Source organism: Prunus dulcis, chromosome 1 (genome assembly GCF_902201215.1).
Source record: "Prunus dulcis chromosome 1, ALMONDv2, whole genome shotgun sequence".
Classification (NCBI taxonomy): Eukaryota; Viridiplantae; Streptophyta; class Magnoliopsida; order Rosales; family Rosaceae; genus Prunus; species Prunus dulcis.
Window position 1 is genome coordinate 35631680 of NC_047650.1, and position 20501 is coordinate 35652180.

Sequence of the window (20501 nt, forward strand, 5' to 3'; positions counted from 1 at the left end):
TTATTATTTTTTTCTGAAAAGGTTAGACTAAAATTAGTCAGGGGCTGCGCGAACGCAGGCCCCCGCTAGCACAAATTATGACATTGGCTCTCCCACGTTGGGGAGACCATAGACTGGCACCCCTCCTGAGTGCAATGGAGGTCACCAACCTAGGCCATGGGCCCTCTTGATCGCCAATTGACCCTGTCCAGGTAAGTATGTTTTAACGTCCTCCTTGATCCTCTTTTATATCAACTCTTCCCACTCACTCTTTTCTCCCAGTCGATGTGGGATTAGTTTAAAATGCCAAAAGGAAACACAATTAACTAAAGAATTTGCATACAAATTTGTCATCTACCCTTTACTCATCATCAACCCAAAGAGAAACGTAATGGAACGTAGAGCCAAAATTTCAATGTTTATGGAATAAATGAGTGAAAAATTAGTGGGACTACAAAATCGAGTACACTCTCACCAAAATCTCCATGGATCCTTGTATGGAGGAACATAGTTTTCTGTGGGAGGGAGAAGGTGAAAAGAAGCTATAGTTTTTTGCAAGATAGGCCCCACCTGCATCACATAAAATGCATATCAATAATTATATGTAAGCAGAAGATATAAATAACAACAAAACTTCATTTCCTTCATCAGAGAGAGAGAGAGAGAGAGAGAGAGAGAGAGTTACTATGTTCCACTGCTTGTTGAGAGTTGAAGCATTTATAGAGTACAAGTAACCTACAATTGAGTTTTTGTAAGATTCAATGACAGGTTTTATATTGCAATATTAACCCAATAAAAACATAGCCGTTACTTTTTTAATCAAATGGCATCTTCTCCCCCCCAAGTATGCGTAATGCAGATAATGATGAGAAAAAAGAATGAAATGAAAAATCTTATGTTTAGCACTGGAATGGTTGAACAAAGAAACTATTTTCCTACCATCTCTTTCGGTTGTTGAAGCTACATAGTGCCTATAATTGTTAGATTCTTCAGCCTGCACAATTTTTAACTGTTGTAAGAATCCTGAAGAAACCAGGACAGTGAGCGAATTTTTATTCAACTGAAAACTGCTCTTAGAAAGAACACTTACAGTTTTCGTGGGTGCTTTGCGAACAAGGTACTCATAATACCAGTATGGCTCACCAGCAATCTGAGGAATAAAAATGATCAAGCTTCATATGTCGCCAAGTAGATTTTACAACGACGGTTTCAGCTATGTAAACCCAAAAAGGTGTGGGAAGCTTACTTCACCGGAATGTGCATCAAGAACTGAACTCTCCGCCATGCGCTGACTTGAGGTGACCCGCTGCAGAGAATTGTAGCATGTCAGATCAAACAAGCATCAACTTGACAACATCAAGCAGTCAAGGCTATAGAATATTCCCCCAAAAATTGGTTGGGTAACTCTACAACGGACTGCACCATCCCATCCAACCACAATCCTCTTTACAGCTATTCTACCCAAGCAAATTGAAGGCAAATTGGTTTTTCGATTCATCGTTGTTTTACTGGACAATTTCTTTCCTCCCTTGGGATGCTTCCTAAGAATGTATTATCATGTCACAGTTACATCAAAATTAGTACACTTTGATTTTTCAAGATCCTCCGGTTGGGGATAACCTATCATGCCTAAGGTTTCACTTTTTAATATTTCTTTCAGTCCTAGTTAAACTTCAAAAAAAATTCACACGTGGACAATCAATCGTAACAAATTTTTTCTATTCAGCCAGCCTTAAAATCAAAAGCTATTAGAAAAGAGCCAGTGGAATATTACCAATGCAGACTTGTCAGCCAAAACAGAATCAGCAACATCTTTTGCAGTCCATGTACTCTTGTCTAGTGATTTTATAATCTTTGAATTCGGGGGACCTATCTGAATCAAAGGAAATTAAATTATAAACCTTTGAAAGATAACTAAGGGGATTTGCACTTAACAAGTAGTGATCTTATCAGGAGTTACCGAAATAGAAATGATGAGATTATCAACAATGTCAACACGCTCAGAAACAATGCGAAGCCGTGCATCAGCTGTATAATATATAAAACAGTTTCTAGTCAGGTTCTGTTGAAAGACTTTCATCATTCTATTTTTGAAGCTGAACTTACGAGATAATGGTGCAGCTGATGAATAGCGTTCTGGCTTTCTTGACTCAACCCTTGAAACACATGAAAATAGTCAGGTTCCTACAATTTATATGCCACGATAATTGCAAATAATTCAACAGTTGGTTTTTGTGCTAAAAAGGAAAAAGAAATATACAGAAAACTATTATCAGCGTCTCATTTAAAGAAAACAATGCATGATTCAAAAGGTTATGAACATTAACTCTGATAGCATTATGGACGAAAGAAAGCATAAGTTTCCGTTCAGATTCAAATTTGTTCCTCTGAACCGAAAAGTAACAACAACAACCATACATACACGTATCGAAAATGGGGCAAATTGCATACCATTTGAAAATGACCTTCTTAGATGGCAACTCCACTGGGTATAGATAAGAACAGGAATTTATTTCATCAACAAACGTAGCCATTTTCAAGTCTTCCTCTGCAAGGGACCCTGCAACAACAGTGGCCTATTGATAATTGCTAATTACAAAGATACAAAAAAGAATTTTAAATTATTAGAGATTATATTCATAAACATGTATACTAACAACCATAACATATTTCCAAAAAAGAATAAATAAAATTTTCATTTTCCACGTTCTTCCCAGTTTCTTCAGAGACTGTAAAAATCAACTGACCAAATTACCAAAGTGTGAATTGAGAAAGCTCACCTGAAGATGGGAGCACTACAAGCACTGGAGCAGAAAGGCCAAAGAGCAACAACTCCCTTCTGCAAAACCCACTTTGCAAAGTGGGTTTTGAGATGGCACTAGAACATGGCTGCCATTTGTTCTGCTGCATCACAGTTCTAGCCTGCTCTCTAACACCAACCCAAAAACAGTACCAATAATTTAAAGAGAGAAATAAAAATACACAGAAATATTCATTCACACATTCATGTCCATGATAAGATTAAGAGAGAGAAAGTACCTTAAAAACATATTTGAAGGAACAAGCTGGTTGGATGTGAAGAGGGAGAGAGGAGAGAGAACAACCATTTTTGATCTCTTCTTTCTTTTGCTCTGCTTTGCTCTCTTTTCTTGCTTGGCTCATCCACTCAATGGAGGACCCAACTCCCAACAAAAATATTAAAACCCAGTTTTTTAACACGTGTCCTTGTAATAAGAGGGTATATGGTCTGATTAACCACTGACCAATCATTTTATGCCACGTGGTATGCTTAGTCATAAAACTTAAATAGAATACAACTAACCCTGTCTCCAAACAGGGCCCCAAACTGTTATAGTAAACCCAGTAAAACGTCCGTGTCATGCAAAGTGAAGAGAAGAAACTTTTTATTATTAGCTTTCCGATACACTAAACATTTCTCACAGAGCGAAAAATAGAAGAATTTCCCCGAAAATCATTTGCTCTTTTTTCTTCTGCGTCCTCTGCGATCTCGGGAACTAGGGTTTCGGCGATTTCGAGTTCTTCGTTTTGCTTCTTTGGATTTCAAGATCGCCTCCTCGCTCTCGGTGAGCTCTCATTGACCTTCGTTGGTTCATGCTGTTAACTTTTTTTTTTCTTTTATCTTGATCGTAATTAGGTTTCATATTACGATGATCCGAGTTTTGGAATTTCTTTTTTGCGATGAGATTCGAGTTGATTATCTGAGGTTTGAGATTTTGTTGATCCGTATGTGTATTCTGTTCTTGTTTACTTTGTGGAAAACGGGATTTTATACTTGATTGATTACTTGAAGTCTAATGAGAAAAGCAATAATCAAATATGGATTTTGTTAAAGTGAATCTTGATCTAGAGGTTGTTTACTTATATCATTTTTTTCTTTTCGTGAGGAAATTGGATAGTGATCTGATGTAGTGTATCTTCTTGTGTGGATATTGGATAGTGATCTGATGTAGTGTATCTTCTTATGTGGATATGAGATATGAAATTGAGTTCTTGACAAGTTGAGGCACTAACTTTGACTGGTTTGGTTTCTGAAGGATTAGTGGATTGAATAATTTGTTTGGTTTAGTTGTTTGTGAAGGATTTGTAATCTCATGTGATTCAATTGCACACGAGTTTGAATGGTGTTTTCAAAATCAGTCCTCTTTTCATCTAATCAAAGGTCATAGATATGATATGTTTTGGGTTTGTCAGTTACACTCTCACCATCAACTGAAATTTTTTGGTACAACAATTAGCTTATCCTTTGAGTAAATTCAAAGTAAAGTAAGACCCAGGATTTTATCTCTTTATTAGTGGAATCCCAGCTTATTTTGACATGAAAGCTTTATATTTTTGTTTCATCCATGATTACATTATTAATATTGTCTGATAATATCCGGTTTTGCATTTCTTTCAAAGTAGCAGATTTTTATGAATTGAGACCATGAAGCCAGGATTGTCTTCTTTGAATCCCTATGCAGCAGCATACATTCCACTCTCCAAAAGGGAGACGGATGATAGAATGTATGTGACGACGAAAGATTCTAGCCGCAGCAATGAGGCAGTCTGGTTTGGGATCCCACAGAATAACTCCCAGAATCAACAGCATAGCAAATCTTATCTTGAACCTGATGCCCCTGGTACTGCAAGACTCCCCAGTCCAAAGTCATTTGCTGTAAAGAGCTACCCTGCACATGGTTCTTATGGTTCATCTTCACAGAATGTGAATGAAGTGACAGCACATGAAGATTTTGATATGGCTTTGGATTATCTTGAGATGACATTTCCTGGTATATCTGATCAGTCCCTAACTGATGTTTATTTGGCAAATAAGGGTGACCTGGATGCCACCATTGACATGCTGAACCAACTTGAGGTGAGACTTCCATTTTTTATTTTTTTTGGGTGTAGTTAAATATTCTTCATTCGGTAAAGTCATACATTATCCTCTACCATCTGTCCATCTACAATTATGTTGCTATGAATTACATTATAAATACTTAAATAATGCTGCTTGCAATTCTGAAACAGTTACAGGTCAAAATTGGAAGGTCTTTATCCAATTTGAAGCATAAACTGTGTATGTGCTGTGTTCATGTCACCGACTAATTAAAACAAAAAAGAATAATCAAGCTCCTCGTTTTCTTTGAAAATTTTCTCTATTGCAAGTTCATTTGACTTTGCATGCTTTGCCATGTCGGTAGGTGGTGCAATTACTGTGTGATTTAATTGACTCATAGTGACAGTAATATGTTTTGCCATGTTGATTGTTTATGACATTTCTTATTTATATGAGAAATCTTGCTCCCTTGATATAATTGTATATTGGACAGGTAGTGAAACTCTATATTGGACAAGCAAGAATGGTTTTCGATTGGCTAGAATGTATTTAACTTTTTGTTCGGTAGGCGAGTTTTATTATGAACTTTATAAAGTTGAGAATATTCTGGATATCCATCTCCGGCTGTTTGTTTCCTGACATCAAACTATAGAAATTTTGTGTCTATGTTTATCAACATCAGCTCAGAGATAAACTCTATCATTTAGCATACATGTTTGGATTATTTGCCTTTACTATAATTCTTTAAGAACAATTCTAACTTTGGCACTCATCCTGAAAATTGGTTTGTCTCTTACAGTTCTACACAGTTGAGTCTTCTGAAAGTCTTCCAGACACTTTGGACATTGGAGATGTTTCTGAATCTGGGTTGCCAGGCAATAGTGCATGGAAACTGAAGAATGTAGCAGGTGAAGCCAGCGGTTCACCCAAATCGTAGCTCCTTTCGTCATCTCCTGTTCGTTTTTTGTGGAAAACAAGAAAAATGTCAGTTGTTTTACCTTGACATGTTTGGTTTATGGGCAACAAGTATATAAATAGAGGATCTTATCTTGGGGTCATGGACATCATGCACACATAGTTGTTTGATAATGGTTGTATAGCTTCTTAGATGCTTGTTCTTAATCTCTCATTAACATTTTTCTCGACACCTTCGGGTTTTATGGGCCAAAAGCTCACAGTGCAAACGTCATGCCGCTTTACGGTTTTCTGCAATGAAAATGATGTGCTTCTGAATGTCGTATTGTACCCATACTTTACCCTTTTATTTTCTTGAAGGGAAAGATTGAGGCTAGGCCTAAAGGCCTCTGGTGAAGTAAGACCTTATTTAATTCTTTCTCATGGGTTACGACCCAAAAGTAAAATTATATAAAAACCAGTCCGGGATGGCCCAGATTCATTTATGCCCATGAAGGCCCTACACTGTCAAGCATTTGCTTAAACCCCTCTTTAAGCTACAAGCCTCCCATTTTATGACCAGCTCATGTTAGGATTTCTTTTCGTTCTTCATCTCCGGCTTACTTACGGTCCTGCTTACCGGGAACCATGCTCTGTTTGGCTGGAGATTGGGTTGTCGTCTGTGATGTATCTTTGTACAGTTCGTACAGTCAGTTCTTTCTCACCACAGAATGATTTGGTGGATCTACTTTTATTGTGCTAGGGGATCAAGGGGATTAAGAGATGCTGTGATATTTTTTGGAATATCTTAGTGGAAGTTGAGCGGTAATGCCCTCCACTCTTGGGGTATTTACTGTCCCACGAAGTTTGAGAGGTTGTTCTCTGTCTTAATCTCTTTTAAACACTTGTTGCTACAGAAAAAGGATCCTCATCATCTGTAACTCCTTGTTAGCTGAGTTTAAAGTTGTATATTTGTTTTCTAACTGTCTTGTAATATTTGAGCTTAATTGGTGTTGTTGTTACAATCTATATTGCAAGAACCTCCTTCTAGAGTTGTGTTATATTTTGTATTGTTGTATTCTGGGTTTGTACCATGTTTCTTCAATTGAATTGATACTATTTCTCAAAAACAAAAAAAAACTCTTAGGTCCTTCCGGTAACGTTTTCGGACAATGGCACCCGCATTTCTCTTCAACTAGTTTAGCCACAAGTCAAGTTTTATCTAAATAAAAACACATTGAGCAGTTTTGAACTAGACTACAAATGTATTGGTAATAGACATCAATGTTATTTATTATGTTGAAATAACATGTGAAATAACAAAATATAACGATATATAACATTGACAATATCGATGATATAAAATTTGTCATTTGAGAAATGACGGACGTCATGCACACCGAGTTGGAGGCTTGGGAATTGGAGAAGTATCCAAACGTAGCCTCACTCTTCTTGAGCCGTCATTGTTATGTGATAATGTGAGGCACTCAGGGTTCAGTTAATTCAATTAAATTACAGACAGTTAGTTTGTGCGGTTAATTTGTAGAGGTGCCAGAATTATGTCCGTGAGCTTCGGTAGTTAAAAAAGATACAATATCCATCAAACGCGGTCTTAACTCTTAACAAAACATACACTAAAACAAACAAGATTGCATCGTCAAGTCATCATCATATATTAAATACAAGATCAACAATTCTGAAGAAGACTAATCTAATCATTTCTGAAAGAACCCATTTCACCATTTGCTTCTTTCTTTCTGAGCCTCAGACAATCTTTGACCATCCTGAATTGTGTGATTTTGGCCTTAGAGAGAGAGCGAGAGAGAGAAAAAGAGGTGGATGCTGATCTGGGTTTTTGTCAAAGGTTACAGCTTTGAAGAATTGCATCTGATCTGATAGTGACTGAAGATCAACAATCTTTTTTTTTTCCTGGAGGGTATAGAAGATGGGGGTGGATTATTATAACGTATTGAAGGTGAACAGAAATGCTACAGAGGATGATCTAAAGAAGGCTTATAGGAGGCTGGCCATGAAATGGCACCCTGATAAGAATCCTAATAACAAGAAAGAAGCAGAAGCCAAATTCAAGCAGATCTCCGAGGCATATGAGGCATGTTCTCTTTTTTTCTGCTATTTTTGTTACACGTTCATTCTTCTATATGCATATTTAGATAGGTAAACAAATTTTTAAATAAAAAATAAACAGAAGAAAAAGGTTTAAGCTTGTTGATTTTGTCAATTTTCATAGTTCAAGACTTCATATGCTGGATGATTGCAATGCAAATGTAGGATAAGAAAGAGCAAAACTTTAATGTTTCTGAAAGTTGGTTTTTATTCTTTGGAGAATTGGGTAGTCAGCCAAGAATGATTACAATGGGACTTCAAATAATGGGAAACTCTTAAGAAGATCAAGTAATTAATTGTGTCAGGCTCAATTCAAATGGACTTCTATTTTCTGTTCCGTCTCCAACAAGGAATTCTTTAAGAACCAAATGGGGTGTGGTTGATCAAAATTAAAAGAAAGAAAAAAAGAATGAAAGCATCTATGCTCATTCATATCTGCAAGCAGTGAATTGATTGGGGTGTACAGAGTGAAAATAACAGAATGAAATGTTTTTTGTGAATACAGGTCTTGAGCGATTCTCAGAAAAGAGCAATTTACGATCAGTATGGCGAAGAAGGACTGAAAGATATGCCGCCTCCAGAAAGATATGCAAATGGAAATGGAGGTGGATCAAAAGGATTTAATCCTAGGAATGCAGAGGATATATTTGCAGAATTCTTTGGAAGTAGTCCTTTCGGATTTGGGTCAACAGGACCTGGGAGGTCTATGAGATTCCAATCTGATGGAGGAGGGGGAATGTTTGGCGGATTTGGAGGAAACGAAAATATTTTCCGATCATATAGTGAGGGTGTTACACCAAAGAAACCAACAGCAGTGGAGAGCAAATTGCCTTGCAGCCTTGAGGAGCTGTATACTGGATCAACAAGGAAAATGAAGATCTCAAGAACTGTGGTTGATGCAAATGGGTAATTCATTTTAACACAGTCCCCAGTTTATTTCTTTGTTTCCTTTATTGCTATAGATTAATTGGTTATAATTTAAATAGGATATAGCAATTAGTACTTCCAGTATTTCATCTGCCTGACATGGTAGTTATTTATGATTCTAATGCTAGTCAGTTTATTAAATGGCTCAAGTGAGCATCAATTTAGCTAAGATATGATATTTATAAATGATAATCCTGTATTTTTTTTTTCTCATTGTGTTTCCAGACGTCAAGTGCCAGAACAAGAGATATTGACCATTGATGTGAAGCCAGGATGGAAGAAGGGAACCAAGATTACATTTCCAGATAAAGGTAATGAGCAGCTTGGCCAGCTGCCAGCAGACCTTGTTTTTGTGATTGATGAGAAGCCCCATGACACATACAAGAGAGACGGCAATGACCTCGTTGTGAACCACAAAGTGACATTAGCGGAGGCATTGGGTGGAACCACGGTGCATCTCACTACGCTCGATGGTCGTGATCTATCCATCCCGGTGACTGACATTGTGAGCCCGGGCTACGAACTTGTTGTTGCCAGGGAGGGCATGCCAATACCAAAAGAGCCTCGTAACCGGGGTGATTTGAAGATCAAATTTGAGGTGAGGTTCCCTACAAGATTAACCCCAGAGCAAAGAGCTGGACTTAAACGAACTTTGGCCGGTTGAAGAGTATGTCATGACCTTTTCCATTGTAAGTTGGCCAACAGTTGGGATAGCTTTGAAGTCACATACATACAAGTCAAAGCTGCATTTGTTTAGTTTGTAGGCTGTGCTTTCTCTGCACTGGGATGAATGCCGGCATTTTAAACAAGTGATGTGCCAAATTACCTATTGTTTGATATACATTCATTATTTTTTGTATATTTTGTTGTCAGCAATCAGTGTTAGGTTCATGTATTGTGTCATTGCTTGTATCCTTTTAACTTTTCTTTTGCTATATCCTTAACTGTTCTGTATTTTTTTACAATATAGTTTCCTACAAGGCAGATGCACTGAGTCAGTCCCAACCATTAATCTGTATTCAGAATAAGAAAATCTCAGATCTAGTTTTTTCCCAGGATATTTTGGGTGTTTTTACCTCTTATCCATTGCCTTTGCTTTGCTTTGCTTTGCTTAAAATGGTGGGTAGTCCCACGATTCCAACATAACTAGCTCCACTGATTATTAACAGATGGCAAATGACAGGAATTGGACCCTTCCAAAATTGGCATAGAGCAAGAAATAGCAACAAACATGCATGTTGTCCTAAGGATCTTGAACTTCACAAGTGTTGTCTTTATTCTTTTTTTTTGGTGGCCATAAGACCCTGTACAGGTAAAAAGCCTTTTTAAGAGAACCTAATGTTCAGACAGGAATTGGCATTATTACAAAAATAAATAAATAAATAAACAAATGAGAATTGTCACCAAAAGTAAACAAATGATTCTCACAACTTAAATATCCATGTGGTCTGATGCCTCACCACTTGCATGACATTTACTTGTCTTTTTGTCCTTGTTTAGCTCATTCTGAAAGATACGAGTTTGTGTGCATGAATAAAGTCGGGGGTCTTTAATGCTCTATGATAAATAAATAAATAACAATTAAAAGAAAATCTTTTTTTTTTTGGTGGCAAATCTATTATTTTTGCTTACATTGTCATCAATATTATTATAACAGCTCAACCGTAAGAATAAATGGAGAAGAAAGGAGAAGGTATAACTGTACAAACAAGAATCCATCTATTATTATCTAACTACAAATCTTGGAACCTCTCTCTGATCTTTACATCCATGCGTCGTTGAAATGCAAAAATCATTTTTTACTTACATTGTCAACAAACAAGAGCTCCACATTGCCATTTCAACACTGTCAAAGCCTCAAAGGCAGCTCTGCCTGTGTGTATCTCTACCAAGCTCCTCATCACCCAAGAAAAACTGTTAAAAAAAGGAAGGCTCGAACTTGGACAATCATCCATCCATTTTGAAACAAGATTCTTGCATCAGCGTACTTGAAGCCACGAAGGGTCATACATTCTGTGCCTAAAATATAGTGTTGGCCACTTCATTGCCCACCCTACTATCACCGCGTTGCTGAGTGCCACTGATTGCAGAGAGAGAGCCCAAAATGCTCTCACCAACCTCGCTCTTGCAAAGGGGACAAGATGCATTGATCTTCAACCACTTATCCACGCACTCCTTGTGGAAAAAATGAGAACATGGCAACTCTCTCAGCTCATCATTGTTTGCGTATTTTGCCAAGCAGATGCAACAAACCTGTTCAATTTTACGACATTATTAGTAACACCGATTACAATAGCAGGGCAAAGGCTTCCCAAAATAAGAAGGAAAAGGGAACCACTCCGTAAAGAAAAAAATACATAATACTTTTATTAATCATACCACCAGGCAAACATATCTGGTAAAATCCGGCATCAAACCACCCTCTGCTAAATTTTCAGTAGGGTACTACTAGATTCCAAGACAAATAGTGACACCAAGAAATGCCAAATCAAAACACATTTGACAGTTTCAGTCTAAAGAGTGTCAAACATTTAAAATCTAGTCTCCAATTTGATCAGGAACTTGACTGACTGGATACAGAATCACTACACTCAAACGAATATGGGAGGAAGCAGGTTTCAAATGGCATGTCATGTTATGATACTACTTAGTGTCAGAGAAGAAAAGTAATTCACCAAGCGAGTAATATCATGCATTCATTACTCATTTAATCACTAGTCGCTAGTCAGGCATAGGTCCTAAATATATTTTGAAGACTTGTACTTCGCTAAACTCGCTGGACCATACATACCGCATCCTCTCCAGAGATCACACGCTCCTTCTCAGTTCCTGCAGCCACAACACCACCTTCAGAGACACCTGCGCTGCTGCTATCTCTATTGTCACTATTTTTGTTTTTCTTTAACTTGAACTTGTATGTTGGCAGAGCATTAATTGATTCAGGTGTGGCTCCTCGTGCCTGTGTCAGGTCTTCTCGAAATCCAAGGACAGATATTATACAAGGAAGACAACAGCAGATTGTTGCGCACAAAATGAAAGGCATGGCGTATCCGATACAACTAAATGTAAGAAATACTATACATAACCTGCATGGAGAAAAATTGATATGATCTCCCGACTCAAAAAATCCAGAACTGGAAAAGTAAATCAGATTGACAAAAGTACCTGTATAGGTTAGGAGCCTCACTGGCAGATGAGTGCCCACCAAAAATCCAAACATTGCCAACTACGAACCAAACCGCAAAGAAACAATCCAATGCCATCTTAAAGTATTCCACAAGTACCTTGACTCTGTTAGGCAAAAATGACCTCATGTGTCAGACAACTTTTTCTAGTACTAGCTTCCTTATTAAACTTGCAACTCAAGTTACCTTCTCAAGACAAGGCAAACCGAGTAACATAATTTCTAACAAATAGAACATAGGCTTCTCATGGATAAACAATTTAAAATATAGAAAGAATCATAAAGCAACAACACTAACATGAATAAAACATAAATTGAAAGGGAAAATAATTGAAAAGTAACTGTCAAATTCTAAAAGACTATACTAAATCAAACCAAATTTACCATTCTCTTAAAATTGACAATAATTACCACTCCAGAAGATCTTGACATTAATTTAAAGCAACAAGTGACACAGACCAAAATTGATTTAGCTCAAATAAATTGGAATATTCTTCAGGTAAAAATATAAATACGAAAAAATAACCCGTGAATGAGACAGCCACATTGGAGCTTCATTAATATGGTTGTAAACTTGTAACAGAGAGAAGCAAAAAGAAAACTCCAGATACCAAGATCCTTTCACACAAAGGATTTGTTACAGATCCCTAAACTGTACCCATGTTGTGTAACTTCAACATGTGCATTCAAGGAATTTTAAACCATCAAGACAAGAGGAACCCAAATTGTGTGAACTCCCAAAACATGTAGGCTCCCAAATTGTGTGAACATGCAAACCATCTCTTCTTTTAACCTCTCATTTTCTGTAAGCTCCTACTGATATCACACAATAGAGACAACAAAAGACACGAGCGAGCCTTTATGATGAACTATCAATATGGCACTTATGACAACTTAACTTTAACAATGAAAACCGAGCGTACTCATCTCCAAGGAGTTTAATTACTTTCTTTTGGGGTTGGGAGAGGGATTGGAGTAGATAAGGGGCACAACAATATGACTGTTCTGAAAGAATCTTTCAATGCAGGCATATTGTAATTTCGCTCAAAATGATGCAGCCACAACTCTAAAAATAGTCTATATAATGCCAAGAAACATGCCGTCTCTATAATTTTAAGTCTACGTGGAGCTTCAACCTTCATTGAATAAAATAAAATGTTTTAAATATCATTAATAATCATGCAACTTAGGAAGAGAATCACAAAATGTATGCCAAACAAGGACAATATGTTTCATTTTATAAAGCACAACGCCTGAAAAACAACAGCAAACCATACCTTCTGCTTAGTACTTCCGAACTTTGACTGCTTCTAGAAGATGCAGTGGTAGTCTGAAGATCTCCTTCAGAAGTCCCAGAAACAGAAAGAGAAAATGGTCTTGCTGGTACATTAATCTGAGAACTGTGACGGGCTTGAGCAGAATCTTGTTCTGAAACCTGGTTGCGGTGACGATAGCGCCAATACAGAAGAGGAAGAATAGCAACACATCCAGATGCATAACCAACAATCCATGCAAACAATGGAGTGCGAGGATGCTCATGCCTTGACAAAGACAAAACAACAACAGATGCAACAATTTGGCTCACAGTAAGAACCAGTTCAATAGATATCCATAATCCAGAATTCAACGGACTTCTGCGGCGACGAGTATCCCCTCTCCTTCCTGTTGCACTGTTCCTAGAGTTTGATCCATTAGAGGAAAAAATTGAAGGTTGAAATGTGGGTGCTCTTGGACTAGTTGAAGGTCTGTCTTCTTGCTGTGATGCATTTAAGCTATTTAAAGATCTACCATGTGGCAAGCTAGATGAGGAGGCATCACTACTCCCAGTTATGTCAATAATATGCTCACTTCCGTTCATATCTTCAGGTCGTGATTGCTCCATTAACAACGAGGAAGTGTAAGTTTGACTTTCAAGTGAAAGCTTCAATGACGCAACATCCATCTAAGTCCACCGAGACAACGCGGAACAGGAATGCATAGATCTTTAGAGCAAGAATCCCACCTTTATGTTCATCTCCTCAAATGTGCGAACCAACTCACTCTCGTCCTAAAGACCTATGCTGAACCAACCAACATAGATTATGTGGCACCACGAGAACAATATCAATCCTGTTCAAGAGCAAAATATTAAAATCGGAATTGTATTAGTCATATCCTCAAAGCAACATTTTGCTTTTGATAGAAAAATTATAAAACAGGTACAATGGGAAAATAAGAATCCAAGGACTTTGTTAGTTCAACCAGTGGAAACAATCAAGAAAAAACTCGAATCAGGGAATATGCTAAAAGAAAACCATCAATTTCAAAACACTAAAGTATTAGAACAAATTTCAAAATAAATGATGTAGATACTAAAGTATTATCAATATTAGATTAGTCATGCAAACTGAGAAAGCAGAGGTAATATTGACAGTCACATAGATCAAAATCTACCCAATGGTGCAAGTAAAAGACTATTTGTTTGGTCACTTGAAAAATATGAAACTATAACAGAACTAACATACTGGGCATTAAGCATCAAATATTGGAGGTTCCAAAGGGCACAAACCATCAATTTTTAAATAATAAAAAATATTATTGTTCAACAACAGAATTCTACTCACAGTTCAACTCCCTACTTTTTTCCTAGATTTTCTCAGCAACCAAACAGCAGGTATCAGTTCACCCTTTCTTTCTCTATAGCATAACGTTCAAGAATTTCCCAATGGGTAAACTGTGCCTTCAATTCAACAGTTGATTAATACCATTTCAATAATATATACCAATCGAAATCCTAAAATTCAAATATGCTAATTATTCTTCAAGAACGACCCAACACTCAAAGAATCGAAAACACAACAACCCACTTTCAAATTCGAAACCTAAACCCAAAAACAAAAACCATTTTTAACATAAATTATTGATTCCCAATCTGCTTACGCATATACAATTATACATATATGGGGAGAGAGAGAGAGAGAGAGAGTACCAGATTGAAGGGGAGTGAGAGGGAGAAGAAGTTGTAGAAAATAAGGTAGCGCCGTCTGGAAATCGAGTGATTGCTATGAAATTTAGGTGGGTTTTTGTTGGTACTTGGAGGGAGCGAGAAATTTAGAGAAAAATAGCGTCGTGCTGTCAAGACTCAGCTTTGGTCCTTCGTTGAGGAAAAGAAAAGAATTTTTCCTTCTTTTATAATTTTTAATTATCCCTTTTGCCTTTTTTTCTTTTTTCTTTCTCTTTTTTGCATTTTTCATTTTCGGGGTAGCTTCGGTTTCCGTGTGCCCTTTTTGACAAATATCAGTTTCCTCCCTGAACTTTATGGAAATTGTTAATGGGCATGATTATTGCTTACGTCATACTCCACCTGCCCCTCCTCCTCCAGTTGATGTCTCCAACTCCAACAGGCAACTTCATGCTTCTTCTTTTTAATTTTCTATTTTTTTATTGGCTTTTTAAAGCAAATGTCAAACTGGTATTTTATACGGAAATGGCACTATGACTATATTAAATGTATTTTTCCCTCTATATATTGTAACGTAGAGTTCAATTCAATATGAACAAATCCAAGGTATGCTTCACAAATCTAAACTCAACTACTTAAATATTTGTTTGCAATATGAATTTTCATTGTATAACTTTTCAAGATAAATTTAAATCACTTGCAGATTTTAAGTACGTTTGAACGACTCTAATCGTTGATCAATATAAAACATATATACACATAAATGTCAAACACTACGACTACTCTCCTCTATCACAACAAACTAGTCATGTATACGGAAAATAGCACTATGACTATATTAAATGTTTTCTTTTTCTAAAATATCTATTGTAAAGTTTGACTAATAATTAAGGAAATTGAATAGTATATGAATTCTTATTTCTTGTTATTCTTGTTATTTCACATGCCTACGGATGACTGTGTAAGCAACATAAATCTTCTTTTTAGCTCTATCTTACTCAGAAGCCAAACACAAAAGACTACCATCATTCACAACAAACAATATTCAAATAGGTATTGGTTAAATTGCAATGCAAAAAAAAAGGTTAAGATTAAAGAAATTTGTCTCATAACATCACGCATACGTGATTTAGACTAATTGACTAAGGTTTTGTTATTATTTTTTAAACAAAACTACATGTATTTTGGCATATTAAGTGAAATTGAAATAACAAGAAGAAAATATAATTTAGATATACTTTTTTGTTTGAAAATAATTGAAATCCACCATGTTTCTTTTCTTCCTATTATAAGTATGATTGATTCTATACATATTGGTACTAATGCAGTGGCGAATTCAAACTTTCATTCATCTGGGGGCTTAAAAATAAATCCAACTAATATATAGCCAAATAAAAAAAATTTGGACTTAAAGTGAACTTAGTAACTGAGTTCTCCACAAAATTACAGAATGAGTGAACTTGATGGGATCTCTAACTCTATTCTTCTTTTATGTACATATGAATTTTCTTTTGTAATATAAGCTTTGGGCTTAAAGTGTATATATTTAATAGGCCATGTGAGGGCTCCACCAAAGAAGGTCCTAAAAAAAATTTAAAAAATGTGAGTTTGGGTGGGATTATATGTGTGCAACTTTTTTTTAAGTGTGGGCAAGTGCCCACAGAAGTCCTTCATTGGTTCCACCAATGTACTAATGCAGTCAATCAATTAAAACTACACACATATATATATATATACATAAATTCTTCTATGCGGACATTCAGACTTTATTATCGTGTGAACGCCATGTATTTTGCACTATCCCTCCTAGCTTTCCTGTCTGTTTACAATAGTATCTGCATAATAATAATATGCGGACATTCGAATAAGAGAATAATGTATATACAGAAATTTTCCTATGCGGACATTCGGACGTTATTATCGTGCGGATGCCATATATTTTGTAATACCCATTCCTGTTTTTCTGCATGTTTACAATAACATCTACACGATAATAACATGAAGACATCCAGATAAGAGAATAATTTATATATATAATAATAATCTTAGCTAAAACCCTTTCAAAATGGAGCCTAGATTTTTTTTCCACGAAAAAACAAATGAAGGCTAGATTTTCTACATGCATCATGAGACATTATGCATGTCGCAATCTGTATTATATTACAATAAATTTTCCAAGATGTCCCAATCTTCATTGTGATATGTGATTCACAACATGCCTGTCAAAACAGAACAAGGAAATGAAAACTACCAAAGCAAATCTACATTACTACGTGTTATCAGTTTATCAATTTCATCATCCAGCTCACACTAAATGACAGAAACCCCTGTTTTATCCACCATTTAAATAACCAAAATAAATAGATAAACAAAAACCCAATTTCAAAATATTTTGGGGTAAATTAGTTTCATTTGTATCTAATTACACCCAATCTAACTTCATTAACACCCACTGTCCTAAAGAGACACCCTGCATTTCCCGAGAAAATGCCTTAATTTTCTCCTCCACCGTGGACAGCATCCAAAAAGAAAAAGAAAGAAAACACAGAGAAAAACAAGACAGTAAAAAACCCAAAGATGGGTCCATTCATTTCTCTCTCACGGAGATCACAGACAATAATCTGCAACCCATAATCACAAAATAAGAAAGAAACTCCATAGATCTCCATCTCAGAATCTCTCTCTTTTTCCTTCCCCTACCTGCAAAAAATAAAAATAAAAACTCTTTCTTTTGTTTTTTTGAAATCTTCAATGTTGCCTTTCAGATTCAAACCTTTGCAATCAACATCAACCTGAAATAACCCCCACCTTCATGTATATTTACATGTCTTCCTCTCTCTCACCAAATTTATTGAGAGGTTTCATGTTTGATTGGTGAGCTTCAAATGTAATCAACCTTGCATCCCTCAAAGCCTCAAAATTTCATTGTTGTTCTTGTTCTTGTGCTGGTTCAAATCAGAATCTAACTACCCACATTGCCAAGATCTGATTTTTAATCAATGCCCACTTCAATTTCAAAACTTTGCCTCACTAAATCTCATACATTGTCTCTGTTTGCTCCCCATTTAACCCCAGATCTATGACAGAGATCTAGGTTAGGGTTTGGTTTCCCCAAATTTCATAATTTATCGTACTTACCCTCATGGCTTTTTGATCTAAAGTCTCTGTCTTGATTTGATATTTTCATAAAATTTCACCACAATGCTCAAGCAATTCCTCAGTAAACTCCCGCGTAAGGCGCTCAAATCGGATGAGCGGCCCGAGTCACCGCGCACGAGCACGCCGCGGTCCAGCTCCCGGACCGGACCGTCCGGAGTGGGCGGAGGAACCCCTCGATTCAACGGTGGAGGTAACTTGGGCCCGGTTCGATCAAACGGCCCGAAACGCATGTCATCGGCGGTGTTCCCGGCGAGTGTGGTGGCCGGTATCGAGCCTTTGGTGCCATTCAAGGACGTGCCCACTTCGGAGAAGATGAACCTCTTTGTGAGCAAGGTGAGCCTTTGCTGTGTAACGTTTGATTTCACAGACCCAACTAAGAATTCTATAGAGAAAGATGTTAAAAGGCAGACATTGCTTGAACTTGTGGATTTTGTAGCATCTGGGTCGATGAGATTTAGCGAGCCTGCTATTTTGGCAACCTGTAGAATGTGTGCTATTAATCTGTTTAGAGTTTTCCCGCCAAATTACAGGAATGGTGGTGGGGGTGAAAATGATGATGATGAGCCCATGTTTGATCCTGCTTGGCCACATTTGCAAATTGTGTATGAATTACTGCTTAAATTCGTGACTTCTTCGTTTCTTGATGCGAAAATAGCGAAGAAGTATGTAGATCATTCGTTTATTTTGAGATTGCTTGAATTGTTTGATTCCGAAGACCCTAGGGAGAGAGACTGTTTGAAGACCATTCTGCATAGGATTTATGGGAAGTTCATGGTTCATAGGCCGTTTATTCGCAAGGCTATAAACAACATATTCTATAGGTTTTTGTTTGAGACTGAGAGACATAATGGGATTGCTGAGTTGCTGGAGATATTCGGGAGTATTATTAGCGGGTTTGCATTGCCGTTGAAAGAGGAACACAGAATGTTCTTGTGGAGGGTTTTGATTCCTCTGCATAAGCCGAAAAATCTGGGGTCTTACTTCCAGCAGTTGTCCTATTGTATCACGCAGTTTATAGAGAAGGAGCCAAAGTTGGCAAGTGTTGTTATAAAGGGTTTGTTGAAATACTGGCCAATAACAAGTAGTCAGAAAGAGGTGATGTTCCTGGGTGAGTTAGAAGAGATTTTGGAGGCAGTTAACATGGTGGAATTTCAGAAGGTCATGGTCCCTTTGTTCTGCCGGATTGGATGCTGTATTAACAGTTCCCACTTCCAGGTAACTGTCTCTTCAACTTTAGTTTCTCCTTCCATGGGATTTGTGTTTATTCATCAGTTTGACTCGTATTATCTTCATTTTGAAGTAGATTTCACACCTATAAGTTTTATGATGGACTTTAGGCATGTGTACTTTATTGTTAAGGAATTTTATGATTGCTTCATGTGTTTGTCAAGGAATGTATTCTTATCTTAGCTCATTCCTTGGAAAACAATTTGTAACTTATCTTAAATGTTTTCAGGTGGCTGAAAGGGCCCTTTTCTTTTGGAACAATGATCACATTGTCAACCTAATTGCACATAACCGTCAAGTGATTCTGCCCATCATTTTACCAGCTTTGGAGAGGAATGCGCATAACCACTGGAACCAAGCAGTGCTCAACTTAACTCTAAATGTCAGAAAGATGTTTGTGGAGATGGATGATCAGCTATTCCTCTCCAGTCATGCTCACTATATGGAGGAAGAAGCAAAGCAAAGTTCGGCAGCCAAGAAGCGGAAGGAAGCATGGGAGCGGTTAGAGAATGCAGCTAGTCTCCAGCCAGTAACTGGAACTACTGCTGTTCTGGTAACCTCCCTAGCAACCTCAATCGCCTGTTAAAATATTAACTTTTGAACTGATGTTATATCCCAACCGTTCCTTTTCCGGTATTTCCTCTCTTTTTTTATGGTGGTGGGGAGATTACAAGTAATGTATGGAAAAATGGCTGTAGTTTGGGGGTGGGATTTTATTGTCATGGTCCTTTGGCAGCCAGTAGTTGTAACCTTGTTTCCATCTTGTATTCCCCTGCTGCTGTGTGGGATGTTAATTGTTTCCCTCAGAAAGGTTTCTGGGGAGGGCCATGCAGTGACTTTCCGCAATTTTCTGTACTACTACTAGCTTAATGGATTCCTTTTTGCCCTTTGTAACCCCTCTCTCTCTCTCTTTTTCTCTCTCTCTGATTCTCTGATGCTCAGCTATGTCTTTACCAAACCTATTATAGATCAATGTGTTTGTCAATGTCAAGTTATAAACCAAATTATAGTAGGCACTTTCAATTGTTGCTCTTCATGATTTAATGGGTCCCCCTATAAATGCTACCTGATATAATGAAAGGAACGAATATGGGGTAATATGAAATGAAATAAAATAAAGTATTGGCAATATCAGACAGAAAGTGGAGACTTGAGATCTCTGAAAGATAAAGATGTAAAGGTCATCACATCATTTTCATCATGGGGTTCCCCTATTGGCTGGCAGG

At 37.1% G+C, this 20501-nt stretch overlaps 5 protein-coding genes and 1 non-coding gene across 10 annotated transcripts; 3 read left to right on the top strand and 3 right to left on the bottom strand.

Moving 5' to 3' along the window:
- Window positions 1–36: 36 nt before the first annotated feature.
- On the bottom strand, window positions 37–3140 carry LOC117613847 (psbP domain-containing protein 5, chloroplastic). Of its 2 annotated transcripts, XM_034342444.1 has the most exons (11): window positions 3019–3140; window positions 2760–2908; window positions 2431–2539; window positions 2086–2135; window positions 1940–2007; window positions 1754–1852; window positions 1226–1285; window positions 1070–1129; window positions 919–973; window positions 665–714; window positions 37–549 (listed from the first exon to the last, which is right to left on the bottom strand). In XM_034342444.1, exons 1-11 carry the CDS (start codon window positions 3084–3086, stop codon window positions 451–453), a joined length of 867 nt encoding a protein of 288 aa, XP_034198335.1. In that variant the 5' UTR covers window positions 3087–3140; the 3' UTR covers window positions 37–450. The 2 variants fall into 2 exon arrangements, with proteins under 2 accessions (XP_034198335.1, XP_034198336.1); XM_034342445.1 differs by lacking the exon at window positions 665–714.
- Window positions 38–199, bottom strand: LOC117616928. The gene has a single exon (XR_004584265.1). It is a non-coding gene; the product is annotated as a U1 spliceosomal RNA (small nuclear RNA).
- A 217-nt stretch (window positions 3141–3357) lies between the features above and the next one.
- Window positions 3358–6052, top strand: LOC117616206 (polyadenylate-binding protein-interacting protein 5). 3 transcript variants are annotated; one of them, XM_034345453.1, is made up of 3 exons: window positions 3358–3563; window positions 4399–4855; window positions 5619–6052. In XM_034345453.1, exons 2-3 carry the CDS (start codon window positions 4424–4426, stop codon window positions 5754–5756), a joined length of 570 nt encoding a protein of 189 aa, XP_034201344.1. In that variant the 5' UTR covers window positions 3358–3563; window positions 4399–4423; the 3' UTR covers window positions 5757–6052. The 3 variants fall into 3 exon arrangements, with proteins under 3 accessions (XP_034201344.1, XP_034201342.1, XP_034201343.1); XM_034345451.1 differs by having other exon boundaries at window positions 4402–4855; XM_034345452.1 differs by having other exon boundaries at window positions 4405–4855.
- Window positions 6053–7300: 1248 nt separating this feature from the next.
- On the top strand, window positions 7301–9824 carry LOC117616205 (dnaJ homolog subfamily B member 1). The gene is made up of 3 exons (XM_034345450.1): window positions 7301–7823; window positions 8343–8743; window positions 8990–9824. The coding sequence occupies exons 1-3, from the start codon at window positions 7659–7661 to the stop codon at window positions 9426–9428; spliced, it is 1005 nt and encodes a 334-aa protein (XP_034201341.1). The 5' UTR covers window positions 7301–7658; the 3' UTR covers window positions 9429–9824.
- Window positions 9825–10345: 521 nt separating this feature from the next.
- Window positions 10346–15093, bottom strand: LOC117616204 (E3 ubiquitin-protein ligase At1g63170). Of its 2 annotated transcripts, XM_034345448.1 has the most exons (6): window positions 14917–15077; window positions 14552–14667; window positions 13226–14057; window positions 11930–12055; window positions 11556–11850; window positions 10346–11017 (listed from the first exon to the last, which is right to left on the bottom strand). In XM_034345448.1, the coding sequence occupies exons 3-6, from the start codon at window positions 13888–13890 to the stop codon at window positions 10784–10786; spliced, it is 1320 nt and encodes a 439-aa protein (XP_034201339.1). In that variant the 5' UTR covers window positions 13891–14057; window positions 14552–14667; window positions 14917–15077; the 3' UTR covers window positions 10346–10783. The 2 variants fall into 2 exon arrangements, with proteins under 2 accessions (XP_034201339.1, XP_034201338.1); XM_034345447.1 differs by lacking the exon at window positions 14552–14667 and having other exon boundaries at window positions 14917–15093.
- A 2274-nt stretch (window positions 15094–17367) lies between these two features.
- LOC117615215 (serine/threonine protein phosphatase 2A 57 kDa regulatory subunit B' kappa isoform) lies at window positions 17368–20187 on the top strand. Its single transcript, XM_034344256.1, has 2 exons — window positions 17368–19263; window positions 19505–20187. Exons 1-2 carry the CDS (start codon window positions 18091–18093, stop codon window positions 19859–19861), a joined length of 1530 nt encoding a protein of 509 aa, XP_034200147.1. The 5' UTR covers window positions 17368–18090; the 3' UTR covers window positions 19862–20187.
- The last annotated feature ends 314 nt before the right edge of the window (window positions 20188–20501 follow it).